Consider the following 19,768-nt stretch of genomic DNA (forward strand, 5'->3'; position numbering starts at 1 on the left):
TTTGCTTCATTGGGTACTTGCCGAAATGATAAAATGCTCCTAAATTTCAAAACAAATTTTCGTGTAGTCTATTTGGTGAAAAGTAGATATTTTATTGCAGGTAAAATCATTACCGTATGAAAGCACAATGTTGCAAGCAATAGCAGACACTGTTTCTAGGTTACGAGGAACCAATTTTTCAATACTAAAAAATGTGAACTCTTGAATGTCAGCAGATTCTTTTAAAAGCTTTTATTGAGAGTTAGGGGAAAACTTACTAAAATCAATTCAACGATCGCCAATATCAAGATTTCGGTAGTTAATGCTCACGGACGTTCAATTTAAGGATCGCCTCAAGATTTCGGTAGTGAATGCTCACGGACGTTCAATTCAAGGATCGCTAAAATCGAGATTTCGGTAATGAATGAGCACGGACGTTCAATTCAAGGATTGCTAAAATCGAGATTTCAGTAGTGAATGCTCACGGACATTCAATTCAAAATCGCCTCAAGATTTCGGTAGTGAATGCTCACGGACGTTCAATTCAGGATCGCTAAAATCGAGATTTCGGTAGTGAATGATCACGGACGTTCAATTCAAGGATCGCCAAAATCGAGATTTCAGTAGTGAATGCTCACGAACGTGTAAAAAAGAAACGGAAGACAGAATTCATTCAGGAAACAGTCGTTTCGTGACTTCTCTACTCGTTTGTAGGGCCCCCGTTTTTCCGGATCTTCGGCTTCTCCGGGTCAAATTTGTAGAAGAATCAAAAATATTATACTAACTTAAATAATAATTTAAAATTATTATTTCAAGTACAAAAATGGCTATAAATATGCCAAATGTTCGTTTCTTGTTTTAATTAAATGAACAACCCCTGCATAGAACGTACATAAAGGCAAAGTACTAATTTAGAAAACTGTGCAGCGCACTTTGAAGAGTCAGTCCTACTGCTGAACTATAAATGAAAAAGTATTTGCGAGTAACTGTGTTATGAAGTTTTGCTACAATGCAGTTTTTTTTTTTCCTGCTCTAGTTAAAGTTGTCTGCTTATTCAGGAATTTGTTACTCGGTTTATACTGATTTTTATTAATCCGGATTGTCTTGGGGGGGGGGGGGGGGATCATTGAAACTTTCTCTTTGCCCCATTGATTTTCGGGTTTTTTTTTTTAAGATTAAGTATTCAAACCGCTAATTAATTTTTTTCCTAATAGCTTCGAAATAATTTTTAAAAGATCATTCTTAGAAATACAAAAAATGCAAGATCTTTATTAATTCTAGTTTTTTTTCAATAGCTTATAGATAACTTGAATAAACTATAGACTAAATTAACGATAACCATACTATAATTTTAAGCAAACAATATTGTCTAGAAAGATTTTTTTTTTTCAAAAACCACAGAAGATGAATTAAAACTTAAAAAAATACCTAACGCATTTCTAAATCGGGTTTCTTGAAAAAGATTTCAGTAAATAATATTTTACTTGTAGAAAATTTAAAGTATTGCATGGAAATTTGTTTGTTTTAAAAAGGTAATCTTGCATTATATTTGTTTTTCAGTTTGAATATGAACTGGGACTAAACAAAAAAAAAAAAAGTAAAACATATTAAAACTGTGCTGCAAAAAAAAAAATAAATAAATAATAATAATAAAAATTAATAAATAAAATAAATTAAATAAATAAATGATAAAGTCAATATAAGTTGCAGCAGTTTTCCACACACGTTTCAATGTTAAAAAGAATCTTTTTCCCATTGCGAAATGATTTTGATCTTAAAAAAAACAAACAAAAAAGCATCAGTCCAAATAAAGTGACATTTACAGCGCGAGAAGCAAAGGGATGTAAGTGACAAATTAAAATATTTGGAGATAGCCAGTACACATGGTAGGGGAACCCCTCCTCTGTCGTGGGGCAAGAGATGGTACTAGTAGCCCTGGTAGTTGCTGCTATACAGCATGATTTTGAAAAGAATTTCCATGAGAGCCTACATAGGATGTTATCTTTAAACGCGTTTTACTCAAAACTTGAAAATGTCCACTTACATCCTTTGCTTCTCACTGCCCCAATTGTTGTACTTAGTGATTAGGGGGACCGGTGCACCGGTGGGTCACGATTTGGCGAAACTGTTGAAGTTGGCTAACAGCACTCCCGTGCTGGAAGATTCATCGAATGCTGAAATAGGCACATTCTGATTTTACTTCGCGCACGAAGTCCAAAAAGGTGCGCCTGTAGCTCTCGTTGCTCAACGGTCCCATTGTTCCACCGAACTCGGTGGGTAATATGGAAGGGTCGTACCAGTCTTTCAACTGTTCAATCTTTTCTCCGTGCATGAAAATCTGAAAAAGAAATTGGTAATTAAAATTTATTTTTAGTTTAGAATGGGAAAAAAAGAATATCAATAGCATTTAATTCTTCAAACAACCCTTCAAGAAAGATTGACTGTAGATTAGGGTGGGTTAGAGATTTATTGTTCATGTTTTTACTTGATGAATTGTTTGCCTTTTTGTAACGCATCAGCACCATCAATCATAGGGTGGTTCGAAAAAAAATTATTTCTTTATTTCGGAATCGCGTTAGCTCTCAAAAGTTGTAGTTTGGTATCCTCAATTGGGAAAATAATAAACAAATTCAAAGTTGCCATCTCCAGTTCACGCATGGGGCTGAAAGTTAGAAAAAATATGTTAAAAACCGAAATTTTCAAAAAATAATAAAATTAGTTTTTTTGTACTTTTTCATGATGGCAGGAGATTTTAGCCCATTTTAAGGCGCATGCGCAAACGAAAGATCTTATGCAAAAGCTATAAAATATTTTTATAGGTTCAAACTACGCTATATACTGGCAATTTATGGCTGTCGTGTTATAAAAATATAAAAGAACTAGTTTTATTATTTTTTGAGAAATTTAATTTTTGGCATATTTTGTCAAACTTTCAGCCTCATGCGCGAACTGAAAATGTCAATTTAGAATTTTTTTTAATTATTATTTTTCCCCGATTGAGGATACTAAGCTACAACTTTTGAGAGGTAATACGATTCAGAAATAAAGAAATCGATTTTTTCGAACCACCCTACTGTAGATATCTTAAGAAGAATGAATCATTACAATGAAAAAGCTGCAAATGTCAGATACTTTTGAATTTTGTCTATCAATTTTGTTTCATAATTTAATATTCAAGTAGATCCTCCAACTCATAATAAAACCCCAGCTGAATATCTTTAAATTTAGAAAAATATCGACTATCTTATGAGCAGAATTTCAACACATCTTGGATAGGCGATCTAAGAATTACTGAAATTCGGCTCATTAGATCGCCGATATCTTTCTAAATATTTTAGAAATTGAACTGGAATTTTAATTACAAGTTGGGAGATTTACTTGGGTTTTAAATTATGAAGGTTTAAATTGTAGTACAGTGCAATTAGACATGAACCTCAACATCCAAAGTAAAAGTTTCCCGTCAACTCCAAATTGTTGTATACTGTCCACATAATGTTTGGTAAAAAGTTACACCGTTTTCAGCGTCGGGTTTTGGGGGGAGGGGGGGAGAAGTTGGTAAATTAGTAGTTTTTATATCAGTTTTTCCGAAATATTTAGAAAACTATGGTGTTTAGCGCGAAAAGTGCAATACACAAAATAATCTACACTAAATTACGAACAAATTGGTCCTAAACATTACTCTATTAAGTGAACGGTTCCAGAGTTACAGCGGGTGTAAAAGTAGAAAATTTTCGCATTTTTAAGATTTTTTGGAAAATGCAATTCTACAATACACTTGAAAAGAAAGTTAGCTGTTTAGTCTCTAGCCTCTATTACCAAGTCTATGATAATTAACAACACCACTGTATGTGTGAACTCTAATACCAGGGGTGTTTGTGATCCGAAATTTCAGAAATATCCAAAACTTTTGGGTTGACAACACATTCTAAAACTGAAAAATTATTTAAAAAAAAAAACTTTAAAAATAATTTTCATCAATGATTTAAATGATTTTTGTATGCATATTTGAAGAGTTTTTACTAGAGAGGGAGAAGGGTCTAGCTTCCTCATAGTTGCAGAAAATTTCACACTGTCTTCAAAAAATTTTACTTGAATCCACGCGCACCCCTGCCTAATACTCTTTCACATCGGATGGTGTGCACTGTAAGAAAATATGAGAGACTTTGAGAAATACTGTCGAACGCGCTTAAGTGAATAGCCATTTTGCACCAAAAAATATTCTAATAAGCGGGATATTCCAAAAACCGAGATAAAAACCACATTACATTGGTTTGGTGCATTGAAAAAGTATTACATTAAGCGGGATATTCTTTTAACCGATATTCTAATAAGCGAGCTCGACTGTATTTTAATTCGAATTACGTGCGTATCCTCCACCCTTGTTCGACGAATCTGGCTTGATAAGGTAGGGGAGCAAATCAATGGTGTCTGTTTTGGTTCCAGATTCAAATGAATTATCGGTCACCCCTTATTTAGAAAAAGCGTCCTACATCATTGATGAAGATCACCTTCTTCATCGTGTTTTCTGATGTTTCCCAGCTGCCTTCAGACAGATTTGCGAGCAATACATAAATTACGTAATTGCTCATTATAGGCCAGCAACTTGTTTTTGATGAATACGAGCAAGGAACCACAAAAGATGAAAAACTATTATGTAGATCACGTTCTACGACTAACATTGAAGTCAAAAATGAAGACTCAATCGATGTAACTGTCAACCAAAGTGAATTTCTAGCTAACACTAAGAACAAAATGGGCCTAATTTCTCTCTTGACAATGTACTTGCAAAGCGGCGGTTGCACAGTTCATCAAGCATCGGGTGAACGATGACTTATTTATAGTTTTAACAGCGATCGATAAAGCTAAGAAGGGAGTTGAAGCTTGTGTGATCGGTGATGACATGAACTTACTAGTCTTATTGAATGCTCACACACCATCAGAAAACAAAATGGTGGTACCAAAGAAAGGCAATCAGCAGGAGAAGGTGTGCACTGTTTCGGTCATTCAGCGAAGCATTGGAGATATGAAGGGTGTACTCTTTGCAATATACCTCTTCACAGGATGTGACATTGTACCATCTTTCTACAAGAAGAGAAACATTTCACCGTATAGGAAAGTTTAAGCCAACAACGCTCTTCGTATGAAGCTTCTAAGTCTTTAACGATTGATTTAAAGCTGAGCCCAGTGCGGTGGCTGACGCAGGAAAGTATTTCGTTCTTGCGATGTTTGGAGCAAAGAATACTGAAGATCTAGATAGCTGTCGTTACCAGTGTTACTTGCAGGCTATTGCAAAGCAGCCCATACATTCATTGTTCAAGTTGGCTTACCCTCACTTCAACAGCTACCAGGCAGCATTCATATAGAACCTACCACCAGGTTCACCAGCGGCTGGATGAGGAAAAGAATTTCCCTCCAGTGGGAGTGGAAGAAGACTGGTGAATACCTGAGACCAATTACAACAATGCCTTCTGCAACTCCCTAGGAATTACTTTCTCTCGTAGTGCGCGAGCGCGTTTAAAAGCCGAATGCGTCCATAGCTGCGAGTGCAGAAGTAGTGATCTAAACTGCTCAAGCATGTGCAGTAATTGCTCAGGTCTAGGAAGTAATAACAGGGGCACTAATATCATAGATGAAGATCTAGAAGAGGACGGTGGTATGCTTGAAGAGGACTGAATCCTGGTGAATACTTTACATCACAATACTGTTTGACCACGGATTGTCTGGAATTGGCAAACATCCAGTTAAGGCGACTCCATCTGAATGAGGGGGAAAATAAAAAATTTATGCACGTATTCCTCTCATTTGAATGAGACTCTGCTTAATTTAGAGGCTAACATACATCTGCAAAATCTGACATCCCTCAAAACTAATAGATGCGTCCATTTCCGCGTGTAAACCGGATGTTTGCCTTTCCATACAATCCGTGGTTGGACAGTATGTCACATTCAACGTTCTACATTTTTATTAAACATTAGTATTGAACTCGTTTACGAATGTCAAAAAGTTTGATAAAATATGGTTGTAATATACAGGCAAATATGCCTATTTTCTGAAGAAAAAACTTCAAAAGCTGCACTTATAATAAAAATGTTATTATTAAAAATGATATAATTATAAATCATAATTGTTATGAATTTTTATAATATGAAATCATCTATGTTTAAAATACATTCATTCTTATTGCGGCATTGTCTAGAGAAAGTTTGGGTTTCTCCGTGCCGCAGATTTATATAACCATGGTCCATGAATGCTTCTTTTCCCTTAAAAGTAGAGCCCCTTGAGTAGGTGGTGAAGTTGTCATTCCTTCAAGTGCTAATCACAAACATACCACCTGCCCCATAAATCGCAATTTGCTTTTAAAAAACACTCCTCGTACAAAAAATTAGTTTCCTGAGTGATAATGAATTTTTTTCCCGAAAAATCTAAAAAAATACGAAAAATTTCTATTTTTCACCTATCGTAACTCTGCAACCGTTCACTTTACAAAATAATGTTTGGAACCATTTTGTTCGTAATTTAGTGTAGATTATTTTGTATATTTCACTTTTCGCGCTAAACACCATAGTTTTCTAAATATTTAGGAAAAACTGATAAAAACTACTAATTTACCAACTTCTCCCCCCCCCCTCCCCCCAAAACCCGACGCTGAAAATGGTGTAACTTTTTACCAAACAATATGTGGACAGTATACAACAATTTGGAGTTGACGGAAAACTTTTACTTTGGATGTTGAGGTTAGGCCTTTTTTCGGTCTATTTGCACCGTACTAATTGCTCTTTTTCGCGCATATGCAGAGAAAATTCAATTGCTTAAACATTTAGATACCATCAAATTTTCAATAACTGAATTTCACTTATTGATATTATGTTTATCTCGTATGCTGTGAAATATTCTGAAAGTTTGGTAAGGGGTGACGGAAAACTTTGCATGTTATGTGCCAAGAATCTTCAAATATAATTTGAATTTTTAGACGAAATGTTTTGGACGACACTTCCAAATTATTATACAACAATTCCCTGTGAATATAAGTGATAATTTCACAAAAATAGAAAAACAAACTTTACATAGTAAATAAACCTATTTCTGAATTGTATAGCTTATTCCCAGCTTTTTATGACGAAGGATGATCAAAAAAACCTTTTGTTTTCTCAATTTGTTGCTGGTCCCCTAAATGCATAAGTGATTTTTTTTTTTTTTTTTGAGCAATCACGATTGCTTATTGCTTTCATTTGACTGTTTTGATGTCCTTTGATTTTATTTTCCCCCCGCCACCCTCCGCACCATCACCGTCGACCGGCTCCTCACGATGCTGCTCCTATAGCGAAAGCCGTCTCCAGGTTGCGTCCATGTCCTATACACACGCGCATACATACACAACTATACGCACACACATACACACACGCATACATACAGACACCTACACATACACACACAAAAACATACACACACATACACACAACTACCCACACATTCATGCCTGCACACAGACATATATGCCTACACACATACACATTCATACACACAACTACCCACACACTTATGCCAGCACACAGACACAAACACACATGCCTACACACATACACATACCCCCTACACACTAACATACATGCCTACATACACATACTCGTGATTGCGAAAAAAATAATTTTAATTCAAAAGGTCAAAATTCAAATTAATTTTATTTATTTTTTGGAACATGGCAGCATATCTTTTATGTGACAAAAGTTACAGAACAATTGAATGGGTGGCGTTAAAAACGTTGTGTGTTGAAAACAACAACACTTTTCAGTACAGCCAAAAAACGAGTCTGCTTAGGGACCATTCATTAATTACGTAAGGGTCCCGAGGGGGAAAGGAGCTGGAAAAATCTCTACATACCCTTACTTTTGGGGGGAGGAGGTCAAACCCATTCTTACGTAATATTTTCCAAGTCGATATTTTACATTAGAAATCGTCGGCGGTCAATTGGTTTGACAGGAATTATATTTCATTTGCGTCTCGGAGGTAAAAAAACGTATTAGAATGAGGTGTTTTTAATTTGTTTTACAAGAAGTGAATAGTGTAAAATATAATAAAAAAATCTCACAATGTATGGCATGTTTTTTTGAGCAATCACGATTGCTTATTATTCTCACTTGATTGTTTTTGGCGTTCCTATGATTTTATTTTCCCACCAGCATCCTCCGCAGCATCACCGTCGACCGGCTCCTCACGATGCTGCATCTCGAGCGAAAACCGTCTCCAGGTTGCATCCATATCCTATACACACGAGCATACATACACAACTACACACAAACACACACATACATACACCTGACACATATATAAACACATACAGACACCTACACATACACACACAACTATCCACACACTCATGCCTGCACACAGACACAAACACACACGCCTACATACACACACATGCCTGCACACAGACACAAACACACGCCTACATACACACACACACATACATTCGTGATTGCGAAAAATATAATTTGAATTCCAGATGTCCAAATTCAAATCAATTTTTTTAAATCTTTTTTTTTTTTTTTTTCCAACTAGTGTCGCATCATATACAAAAAAAAATGTCGAAAAACCTTCTGTCTAGTTTCCAACTTTTTAGTAAATATTTCTTTACACAAAAAGGTGTAATGTAACAACAATTCCAGTGATGTAAGATACGTTATTTTATTATTGTGAAAATTAAATAGAATCTTACGTAAGAATAGGTGGGGGGGGGGGGGGGGGATATCTTATGTATCCTTACATGGGGAGAGAGGGGTTCAAAAATTGCCAAAATCATTCTTACGTAATTAATGAATGGCCCCTTAGTGCAATATACTAAACAGGTTATTGCAAGAAAACCCCAAAGCAGGTTGACGACATACAACGTTCTTCCACGAATTATGAACACTTTATTTATAAGGTCAATGCCAATTAGTGCTTTGTCTGAACGTGTAAATGAACTAAAAACACAGGTGATTCATTCTTTGGACTAATATTCATAGTTTTTCCACCGAAATTACTATATACAGTCGACTCCCGCTACAACGCGATTCGACTTACGCGAAATGGCTATAACGCGAGTTTTCCGGCGTAACGAATTTTAGGGCTAACGCGAATTCCTTGTCAGCAATACGAATGTTTTTGGAAGGAAGCATCAATTTCGTTATTGGGTCCTAAATATTGATTTCGTATATCATTATTAATATATTTTATCCCAATCGCGTCACTGATAGCGGAAGTTCCCTTTACCATTCTAGTCCACGCATCGCTTTGTTAGTGCATCAAGTAACTACTCGGCATCTTTCTTTTTTCTTTTTAAATATTAAAGTTGATGAAATAAAATGGCACCTTAGTGCACTGCTTCATCTAAAGCTTGTAAATATGGGTAGAAAAAGAAAGTTTCTGGTAAAAAAAAGTTTAAGATATTCGATATGATTGAACAACTAAAACGTACATCGACAGTAGCACGACAATAAGTTTTAGTGATGTACGGTACCATTTAGTTTTATTTTATGTCTTTCCTTGCCATTGATTATTTATTTTGTGCATTTAACAGTTTTTTTATGAATGAAGCAGCTTTTTTATTTTTTAAGTACAATAAAAGTACAGTTCTTAATTATAAGAAACTTTAATGTTAGTTGAGGAATGCTTTAAAACAGTTTGAGTGGCGCTTATAAGTGTCTAAAATAATTTGGTATGCTTCAAAAAATTTTTGTATTCATACCCTTTTCAACAACGCGAAATTTCGACTTACGAGAGGAGTCTTTGAACGCATCCCTTGCGTAAGTCTGGACTTCACTGTACAACGTTTTTCCCGCCACCCATTCTCTTATTGCTCGAAAAATTCGTAAAAATGTGAATTTCTGAAAGTGTCCTAATACTTTTGGTGATATAGTTTAGCTCGTACAATCGAGGTTGTCCACAGTCTAGAAGCTCGTAAAAACGAGACCGTTCGTAGTCAAGAAGTTCGTAAAATCGAGTGTCAAATGTATTAATATATGTAAAAGTGCGTCGCTAATAACAGTTTCTCACCCTTTTTGAGAACTTGGTGGATAAAAGAGGCCGAATAGCTGCGTAGAAATAGTGACACATGAAGTTTTCATTGAACAGGTCCATCCTCTGGAAGCGGCAAGGAAGTGACATCTGCAAAAGTGGTGACACATGTTAATTGAAAATGCATTGGTTTAAGAACATAACAAAGTAGTAAGGGAACGTGGGGCAAAGTGAAATGGGGAAATATTTACCCCACTTTTAGTGCCACCTATCTGGTGTTATTTCAACTATATTGTACCATATGTAATCTATTCCATTCAGGAAAAAAATACTTCCGAAGATTAAAGCATATGATAATACTGGCGATTTTTAAAAATTGTTACTCGTATTGTAATATTTTGTTGTAAGTCAACAATTATTTTTGAAATTTTAAAATGATAAAGTTCTTGTTTTTAACATTTAAAATATTAATTGAGACCTTCTAATATTCGGTGCAGTATTTATTTAGTTAATATTAAGATTGTTTATATTTTAAATTCTTTGTACAGTTAGTCAAGTATATGCGGGGCATGGATGAGACAAAGTGAAATAGTTTATTTCTCACTCAATTCTCAATCATTTACTATATCACTTCAGTGTGTTCCCATAGGCCCATAGGGTAATACTCCGCCGTATACTCTCAAACATCTTTTAGACTTATAGCGCATGTTCTCAAGCTTGAAAAATGTTCATATTGGGGCATATTATATAGGGGAAGACCGCCTGTATTGGGCCCTTTAAGAACAAGAGACCCGTGTTGCTAAATGTGAAGCAAAATAAAAATAGGCTATCTGAAGCCAAATTGATTTAGGAACGGCCATAAGTGCTTACATTTGCTGTAAATACGACGATATATATATATTTTTTAATTATTTTTTGACAAAGTTGCAAAAGTCCAATTTAGGAATATATGGGTTATTCTTCACAAAGTGTAACTTTGCTGTCACACGGCTTTTACAACAATTCATTTAACAATGATTTTTCATTTCATCAAAAATATATCTATTTAAACCTGTCAACAATATTTTAATAATAATTTTTATTTTAGTATATTTTGGTTCACAACATGTGAATCCTCACCTCCGTGGCATGTCACACACCTTGTTTGTATATGTTGCTTAATAACTTATTTAATTAAAAGTATATACTTATTTATTGATTAATCCTTTCACAAGTGTCTCAAATACTAATTATTCAAGCATATTTAATTTTTTAGTATTGTGTTTTAGTTCATTTTAGTAGGACAAGGAGTCATGTCACACAATAAATTCTCACCTCCGTTACCTAAACACAAAACGCCATTTCTCATTAACACGTGGCAGTAGTGACATCAAATTTTATTTTCCATGATACAAGGGAACTCCCCTTGTTTATTTTCAGCCATAAAGAAGTTGTGAGATTTTTGTCGAAAACCAAGAAGATTTTGCTTTAAAAACCTGGTGTGGTTATTCTGACTTCTCACTTCCATGAACTTGAATTTCAAGGATATAAATTAATGGAAAAAAAAGATGTGAACGTGTTTTCATATGCTCAACATGTGCAGATTGTAGCAACGAAGAAAAAAACATTTTCCCCTGAAAAATGTATCCATTAGGCTTAATGGAAAATTCCTCACCTCCGTGAATCTCGCCTCCGTGACAGACCTTATCAATGTCATTATTTCTGAGGTGAAAATAAATGATGGAGGGGAAATATATCAATAATAGAGAAGCATTCTACCAAAATTATAAATTGTCAGTATATCCTCAAATTTACTAAATGCTATTTTTTAACATACATTTGAAACTACTAATTAAGCCGTACTTTAATTAAGAGAGCTTAATATTATATTCCCAACAATCATTAAAAAAGCTGATTGTTTGCACAATTAACGAAATTACTACTTTGATATTAAATTGGCCTCGATTTTTAAATGTAAAAGTTTTTTCTTTTTTATTTCCGTGAACAAGGCGTTTTTTAATTTTTTTTAAATTTATGAATAAAATAATTTTAACTTAGCTGGGCCATTGTTTATGGTTACTTCTAGTAGGTAACAGTTTCATGTAAGAATAAAAAAAAGAAAAGAAAAAGAAAACAAAAAATTTTGAAATTGAAAAATATTTGCGTTCAAAAGTTACATTTTCTGGAGAACGACCCATTTGCGCCTATATTGAACCATGCGCTTCCTAAATTGGACCGTAACAGTAAATGATATGATAACTTGCATTTGAACTGTACATTCTTTTTATAGGATTTGCAACAGAATTTCCTTTGCTTTGGGCTAACTTCGCTCATGCATTTCATACACTAAATCATGCTTTGCTCTTCATCTCTATGGCAAATATTGTAAATCCAGTTGTTTTGGGCGGTATTTTGCTCCTTCTTTTGAGATAGTTTTTTGTTGTGTGTCCTTTTTCTGTGGCGATGACGTTAGAACGTTTGCCGAAGTCGGTTTTCTTCTTCTGCTTTTCATTTTTTATGCAAAAGGTATGTGTGCCTCCTTAACAAAATCATCAATAGAACCGACAATCATAACTTGATGAGAACTTGAGAACTGACCACTGATTCCTCGGAACTTGTGTTAATTTCATCCGTACATTGCTCTTGATCATCTTGAACAGCTGACACCGAACATGCAGTGTGTGTACTTTGGTAGTCTTATCTGGACTACGAACTTCTGACTCGGTTGCTGCAAAGTAGCTGTCATTAAACACAATTATAACTAGCAGGTCACACTCCTTTTCTAGAGAATTCATTCACAAAATATTGGCCACGCTTGCAGTTTGTTCATAAGAGTCACCTAACAGTTCTCTTATTTTATATTCATTGGATGTTCTCGTATCCACGTATCAGAGGATCGATTGAAATATGTGGACAGAGGTTTGAAAATGCCACGTCAAAGAGTTGTAAACGATGCCTAGTGTGTGCTGGAAGAGGAAGCATTATTACACCGTTATCGTTAGCCAAGTTACCGATAAGCATAGCCACATATCATCATTCCTACAAACAGCTAAGGCTGCTTCCATTATTTTTCCCGTCTATGAACAACATTTCCCCTTTAAGACATCTTCTAAAACCAAGATTGATACAAATTAACGTAGCTTGTAATTAATAAAGAAATAAGCTTAAGAAAAGGTTAACGAGCACAATTTTCAATTGAATTTTTTTAAAAAAATAAGGAATTTTATCTAACAAAACTGAAATTGAAGCTTCTGGTTAAGAAGAAAAAAAAATCTTTTTCGAGGTTGAAGCTTCTAAGCAACTTACTTAATAAAAACCAGTGTGAATGCTTTAATAAGCCTTATACAGTCAAACCTTGATCTCTCGAACCTCCTTATCTGGAAACCCTTGATGTCTCGAAGCAAAAAATTTCCCCAGGATTTTCTATAAAAACCCCTATGTATTTTCGATAGTTATCTCGAAATTTATTTTTCGAAACCCTTGACATGTCGAAATAAACCAGTTCCAGGGACAATTGCTTAACGTTTTTCATCCCTTTTCTTGGAAATTTTGTGAATAGGGGATTGGGGCAAGATAATAGGGGAGTGTTGGTATGAAGGGGGTGCTTTATTTTCCCCAGAGTTTAGAATCTTTGTGCATTTCTCTCAAACATGTTGTCCACTTTGAGGAAAATGGTTACATTTTTCGTCCGTCATTTTTCCATCGAAAACGGAAATGGCGTTCCTCATTTTCCTCATTCAGCTTTTTTAACTTCTACAAAATGGCTGCTGAGAACTTTTTGAATGTGAGGTTACTGGTTAAAGATAAAATTAGAATTTTTAAATTTTTAGGTGAAAAAATCAAGTTGAAATTGTTCATTTCAAAATCTTATCCTGTGCACTTTCGACAATTAGAAAATTTCAAATCTAGTGAAATATTGAAGACTACTTTATTGATCGTAATTCGAAGTGGTCCAATAGTACATATATAAATGCATATAGCGTACGTGTGTGTAAATGTGAGAATTACTAGTGTAATTTTTTTAAAACCTTGATAACTAAAAAACTCGATATCTCGAAATTTTTTCCCGTTCCGAGAGATTCGAGATATTGAGGTTGTACTGTAATTTATATTTTAAGTAATCCTAAATGCGCATTTAAATCTCACCACTAAATTATTTTCTATGAAAAAATTAAAAGTTTGTTTCAATGCCATGTTCTTAAACTGGATTACCGGTCCTTGCAATTAATAAAGTAACCAGGCAACAAATAACGTGAACAAGCTCAAATTTCAGTTAAATTGAAAAACTATGTTTAACAAAACTGAAATTGAATCTTATTGGATAAACACCTAGTTTTATGGGTGACAGCTTCTAGAAAGTGTGCTTGAAAAAAACAAAAAGTCAAAATGAATTTCCTTAATCAGTGTTAAAATCAGATCAAAATAATCTTAACTACGTCATTAAGTTACTCTACGTTATTAAGTTACACTAATTATTTATTTTATAACGTGATAAAATAAGTAATTAGTGTAAATAAGTAATTAGTTTATTAAAGAGGAAATGAAAAAGCTAAAATTGCCAAAAGCAGAGTAATTATTTAAACATTTCACTTCGCCTCACATTCCTTTACCTCTCTGTATATGTATCAATATTAATCTATCTGAGGAGAAAAACAAAAATCTTACAATAGTGGAGGTGTGAGTGCCGAAGGCCCTGAAGTTGTGGTAATAGTCTTGGATCGCTTCCACTTTGGCGTCCGTTATGACGCATATCCCTGTCATGGTAGTCAGGGGGAAGGTCAAAGAGTACAGAACCAGGAGTACTGCGCACTTCGTGGAGTCCACGAGGTCGTACGCTTCTTTATTCCAAGCGTCTAAATAAAGGATTTGAAAATGAATCATTTTTGAATAGCATCTCAGTTTTATTAGTATGTTATTGCAACTATTTAAAGCATATCAACTTTTTTTAAGCAATATATTTGCGTGGCTGATTGTACTAAATAACAAAAACTTACATTAAGCAAAATAATAATAATAATAATAATAAACCCTGACTCAAATAAATCATAGCTAAGAACAATTTCGGTTAAGTCACCTTTTAACAGAAAAGAAATGAATATCTGTTCATGCATGCGACAACTATAAATTTGGGCATATAGTTTTTTAGAACTGAAATTTATGTTTCAGTGAGAACATGCGTAAATTTAGTTTTGAAAGAAAGTATAAGTAATCCAAAATTTGATTCCCATATGCACCAGTTGAGAGTTATTTATTGTAAAAATTTGCCTTTGTGGACAAATGTAGATTGGTTACGAATAATTCTCAAACGAAACAAGACTGGTTTCAAACTCATACTGATTTGACCTTAATGCATGGGTCAAATCAGTATGAGTCGGTCGCTTCCTCATAAGCTTCTCAGTTCTGGGAAAATACAAACTCGAAAATTAAAGCCCTTGTATAAACATAACTATGTGTCTATTCTACCCAGTCTACCCTAATTAGTGAAAAAAAACCCCTGATATTTTATGGTTCTGATTAGCTTTTTTTTTCTTTTTTTTGAGGTCTTTAGATGAAAAATAGCATCTCAAAGAATGAACACATCGAGCCAGTGATTGAACACAAAGTTTTCAAGTCGTTTCATTTTTGAAGACGTATAAAGGGTAGTGATAGTTGCCCATTTATCTAAGAAAAACCAATAAAACATTTTAAAAAATTAACTACTAGCTGTTCATTTGCTGGTCATATCCTAGCACACTCCCAGGTTCCCCGTACCTACCACTATTTGTAGTTTAACCGGTTGTATTTGGTCCTGGAGAGGACTGTTTCTTTGATCCAGACCAAAGGCGAGAAACCCCTGGTCCAGCATCCCCAGAGGTCCCGATTCCCTTGGAAGACTTTGTGATCACGACATATTTAACGTGCCTCAGTCACCATTATCGAACACGGAAGATCTTCGACCTGTTGGCATCAAGCCCGGTTCGTTCATGAATCCGACGCCTTACCGATCAGACCGCCACAGACTCTCATTCAGAGAGGGCAGCATGTCCAACTAAAGACTAGAAAAGTTGTGGGAAAATCAACGCTGTTAACAATTTTACGCCATTTTGGAATCAACTACAAATGCACATCAAGTGAAAAATGTGGAAGGAGCCAAAAGAAACAAGCTGATGTGTGCATCACATGACTTCCTTTTACTCCAATTTAATGTCATTTCCCCATTTTAATGTGATTCAATTTTTTACTCTCTAAATATCACCAACAGTGGACCAATGGAAACCAAATTTAAAAAAAAAATCGCCAAATTTGTCGCCAAGTTGGCAACAAAACTTGGCGACCAAAAGACTGGCGATATACCGTCAAATGTCCGACAAATTATAACACAACTTGAGTTTACATCAAAATTAACAATGGTTTCCCCCCAACAAGGGGCAAAAGACCCCCTTAGGAACATCCGAATGTAACCAAAGAGGAAGGTGCACAACTAGACCCCACTAGGAATTTGGTATTACGTACCAAATTTCAACTTTCTAGGACATACCGTTTTTGAGTTATGTGAGATACATATGCACGTACATACAGACGTCACGAGAAAATTCGTTGTAATTAACTCCGGTAGTCGTCAAAATGGATGTTTCGCGTGTCTGTACGTTCCTAGGCATATATCCACGTGTGATCGGGTCGGAAAAAAAACTCAAAAAAAATCAGTCGTCAAAATGGATATTTCGCGTGTCTGTACGTTCCTAGGCATATATCCACGTGTGATCGGGTCGGAAAAAAAACTAAACATTCATTCGGGGGTGAGAAAAATGGAAATTAAGGCCGATTTTTGAGTGAAAATTTTTTCGCGAATACAATACTTCGTTTTTTGAAAAAGGAAGTAAAAAAAGCGACGAATTGATAACCTCCTCCAGAACAATTAACAAAATTCATTACTTACATCCCCTCGAGAACAGTACCGCCCTTCCCTTCTTGTCCCTGTAGGGCAAGAACCCGACTATTTGACTGTCCAAGACTGCCTCCATCTTGGCAACGTCGATGTCCTCGAAGAAGTCGTGCAGAGTCTGTCTCATGCGGCAATATCGCTTGAGCTTCTCTTCACTTCTCTTCGCGTTGAACTTCTGCGCGCGCAGGAAGCACAGCAGGAAGTCGTCGTCTGTCCTCGATGGAATCTCTTCTCCTGTTAAAGCGGCAAAACTTTTGCGTTAAAACGAAGAATGGAAATATATGCACACATAATTTTAACAATTATTACAACAGTAATAAAATGTAAAATCATAAAAGAAAATGAAACTCAATAATGCTGCAAGAGTAAGCCCCCCCCCCCCTCGCAAGATCTTGGGCTTTCAGTAGACATCCTATTGGGTACATAGAGCTTTCTTTAAACACTTTTTTGGTGTTTACGATGGGTTATTATATATTTCAGGGAGTGTTAATTGCTTGGCTAAGCAATTAACACTTCCTGAAATGTTTGATAACAATAACCGACTGATAACAATAACCGAAAAGAATACAGGAGACATAAAATAATGATTTTTTTTTTCAATTAAGGTGCATTTATTTCGGCAACCTCAAATTAAAATAACAGTGACTCAACTAAACGCACTTTCAAATTATAAATTATTAAATTAACAGAATGGAAATATCTGAATTGTAAAAAGTTAAAGCTAAATTATGCAATTTTTAATTACTACATAGTAATAGTTGAAGTAAAATATGATTGTTTTCCCTGACATTCGTAAACCAGTTTCAAAGCACATTCAGCTTTTCCATCTTTTCCAGCATGGTTTTGCTTGTTGTTTAAATTTTAATTTAACTTCGCTTTGTTTTCAATCTCGACACAATTCTTAAATAGTTTACAAAGCAATGGCAACAATGGAGGTCCTACATCAATGCCAGGTCCAGCGACTGAATTTTTTTAGGTGCAAAAGAAAGTTTTCTTAGGGGGAGTCTGTGGTCACTGGGGAGGGGGGGACGAACTTTCTGTAGCTTCATTCCTAGAAAAATTTTGAACTGCTATTGAAAATCACAAAATGCTACACAGAAAGTTAGTCTCGTCAGGGTTTGCCTATCATGTTCTGTCAATTGAGGAACAAAAACGGGGAAAAAATTGAAAGTTTATGAAAGAGTGATAACAATAAACGAAGACGCTGATTACAATATCCGACTTTTTTAACGTGTGTTAACATACAAGTGTTCCGGAACTTCGTGATTCTGATAACATTAAGCGAATGATAACATTAACCGTGATCACATTATGCGGCGCCTACTGTACTTTGCTGTGACAGTATAAAAAGATTGTGTTGAGAAGAAACGAAAAAAAAAAAAAACCGCTCTAGACGTGGATGATTTATTTGATCCATTTTCCAATTTTTCTTGTTCGACCCGCAAAAATTTTTTTTTTTTTGCTTGCAAAAACAGACTATTTTTATGCTATTTTTAAAAGAAATCGTTCAAAGAAGTAATCATTGAGAGACCAGTTTCAGCATTTATTATCACAGTAGCTGCGTCGCCTGGCTTTGCACGGTCTACCTCGAAAATAAAAGTTATGTCAAGTGACGCGTGTTGAACACTCAGGCTTGAACAAAAAATAAATAAATAAATAAAACAGGGAAATTTTGCGGCAGATTGCGGAAAATAACCATAAATATTTTGCGTCTCTCGATTGCAGGAAAAGACTTTAAAATATTTTACTTGTTCATATCCGAGAAACGAAAATGGCAACAGATCTTTCGTCTCAATAATTTTCCTCAGGCTTTAAATTTTAATAAATCATTGTTGCGGAAAGTTGGGATGAAGCACTGAATAATAATTTGAATGGATTAAAACCTTCAAAAAATAGGGATTTTATGTAGAAATCGAAGTATTAAAATTAATAGTTATTTATTGATGTCTCCGCTAATTATTATCGGAGAATTATGTAAAACAACCAAACATAAAGGCGGGAAAATTACGAATCTATCGATACCTGGTTCGACGGTCAGTTCACTGACGTTTGGGAGAAGTAACTCGAACATAGATTAGATACATACATAGATACATACGCTCAGTTTTTAACTATATTAGATTTATCACGTAACGTGAATAATGAAGAATAAGAATATTTACTACGTCAGTGATTCTCTCAATGACATAGTGAATAAAATCAGATTTAGTGTTATAAAATGATGGATCTTACTTTTTAAGAATTCCCTGAGGCTGTGTAGACCCTTCGAAACATTTTCTTCTGTTTCGTTCAGTTCTCTTCTGAGCTTCAATTGGAGGTCTTCTGGAATAGTATCGCACAGAAGAGGCAAGCAGTTCATCTCAAAGCCTCAGGTTTTTCCTGTTAAAACAGTTTTTGACTATTAACAGAAAAAACTTTAAATTTTTTTTTACTCCTTAATAAGCATAAATTGTAACTAAAGATTAAAATGAATCCTCCAGTCCATCTTCAACAGATTTTCTTTTTTTAATAAAAAAAAAAAACTTAATAAATCAAATACAATTATTTGTTCATCTCACAAGTAGCGAAGATAGATATGCAATTTAAGATCCGCAAGCAATCGTACGTCTCTATTTGTAAAATAAAGGTAAAACATTTTGGTTAAAAGCAGTCATTTTTTTTTTAAATTTCTTAATGAAACTAACATATAACTAAACATTAAAATGAATCCTAACCAGTTCATCTTCAACATTTTTTTTTTCAGAAAAAAAAAACACTTAATAGATCACTTAATAGACAATTATTTGTTCATCTCTCAAGTTGTGAAGACAGATAATAAGACATATGCAATTGAACATCCGCAAGCAATAGTATGACTCTTCTCGTAAAATAAAGGTAAAACATTTTGGTAAT

At 34.7% G+C, this 19,768-nt stretch overlaps 1 protein-coding gene across 1 annotated transcript in view; it reads right to left on the reverse strand.

Moving 5' to 3' along the window:
* Nucleotides 1–1,697: 1,697 nt before the first annotated feature.
* The window catches only part of LOC129221468 (alpha-tocopherol transfer protein-like), a 29,564-nt gene continuing 11,493 nt past the window's right edge, over nucleotides 1,698–19,768 (reverse strand). Inside the window, exons 2-6 of the mRNA XM_054855948.1 lie at nucleotides 19,109–19,255; nucleotides 16,871–17,110; nucleotides 14,620–14,807; nucleotides 10,015–10,125; nucleotides 1,698–2,317 (exon numbers count right to left, since the gene is read on the reverse strand). Of these exons, the coding sequence (XP_054711923.1) occupies nucleotides 2,144–2,317; nucleotides 10,015–10,125; nucleotides 14,620–14,807; nucleotides 16,871–17,110; nucleotides 19,109–19,235 (840 nt within the window). The 5' untranslated portion in view covers nucleotides 19,236–19,255 and the 3' untranslated portion in view covers nucleotides 1,698–2,143. The remainder of the gene's footprint in view (nucleotides 2,318–10,014; nucleotides 10,126–14,619; nucleotides 14,808–16,870; nucleotides 17,111–19,108; nucleotides 19,256–19,768) is intronic.

Source organism: Uloborus diversus, chromosome 4, assembly GCF_026930045.1.
Source record: "Uloborus diversus isolate 005 chromosome 4, Udiv.v.3.1, whole genome shotgun sequence".
Taxonomy (NCBI): Eukaryota; Metazoa; Arthropoda; class Arachnida; order Araneae; family Uloboridae; genus Uloborus; species Uloborus diversus.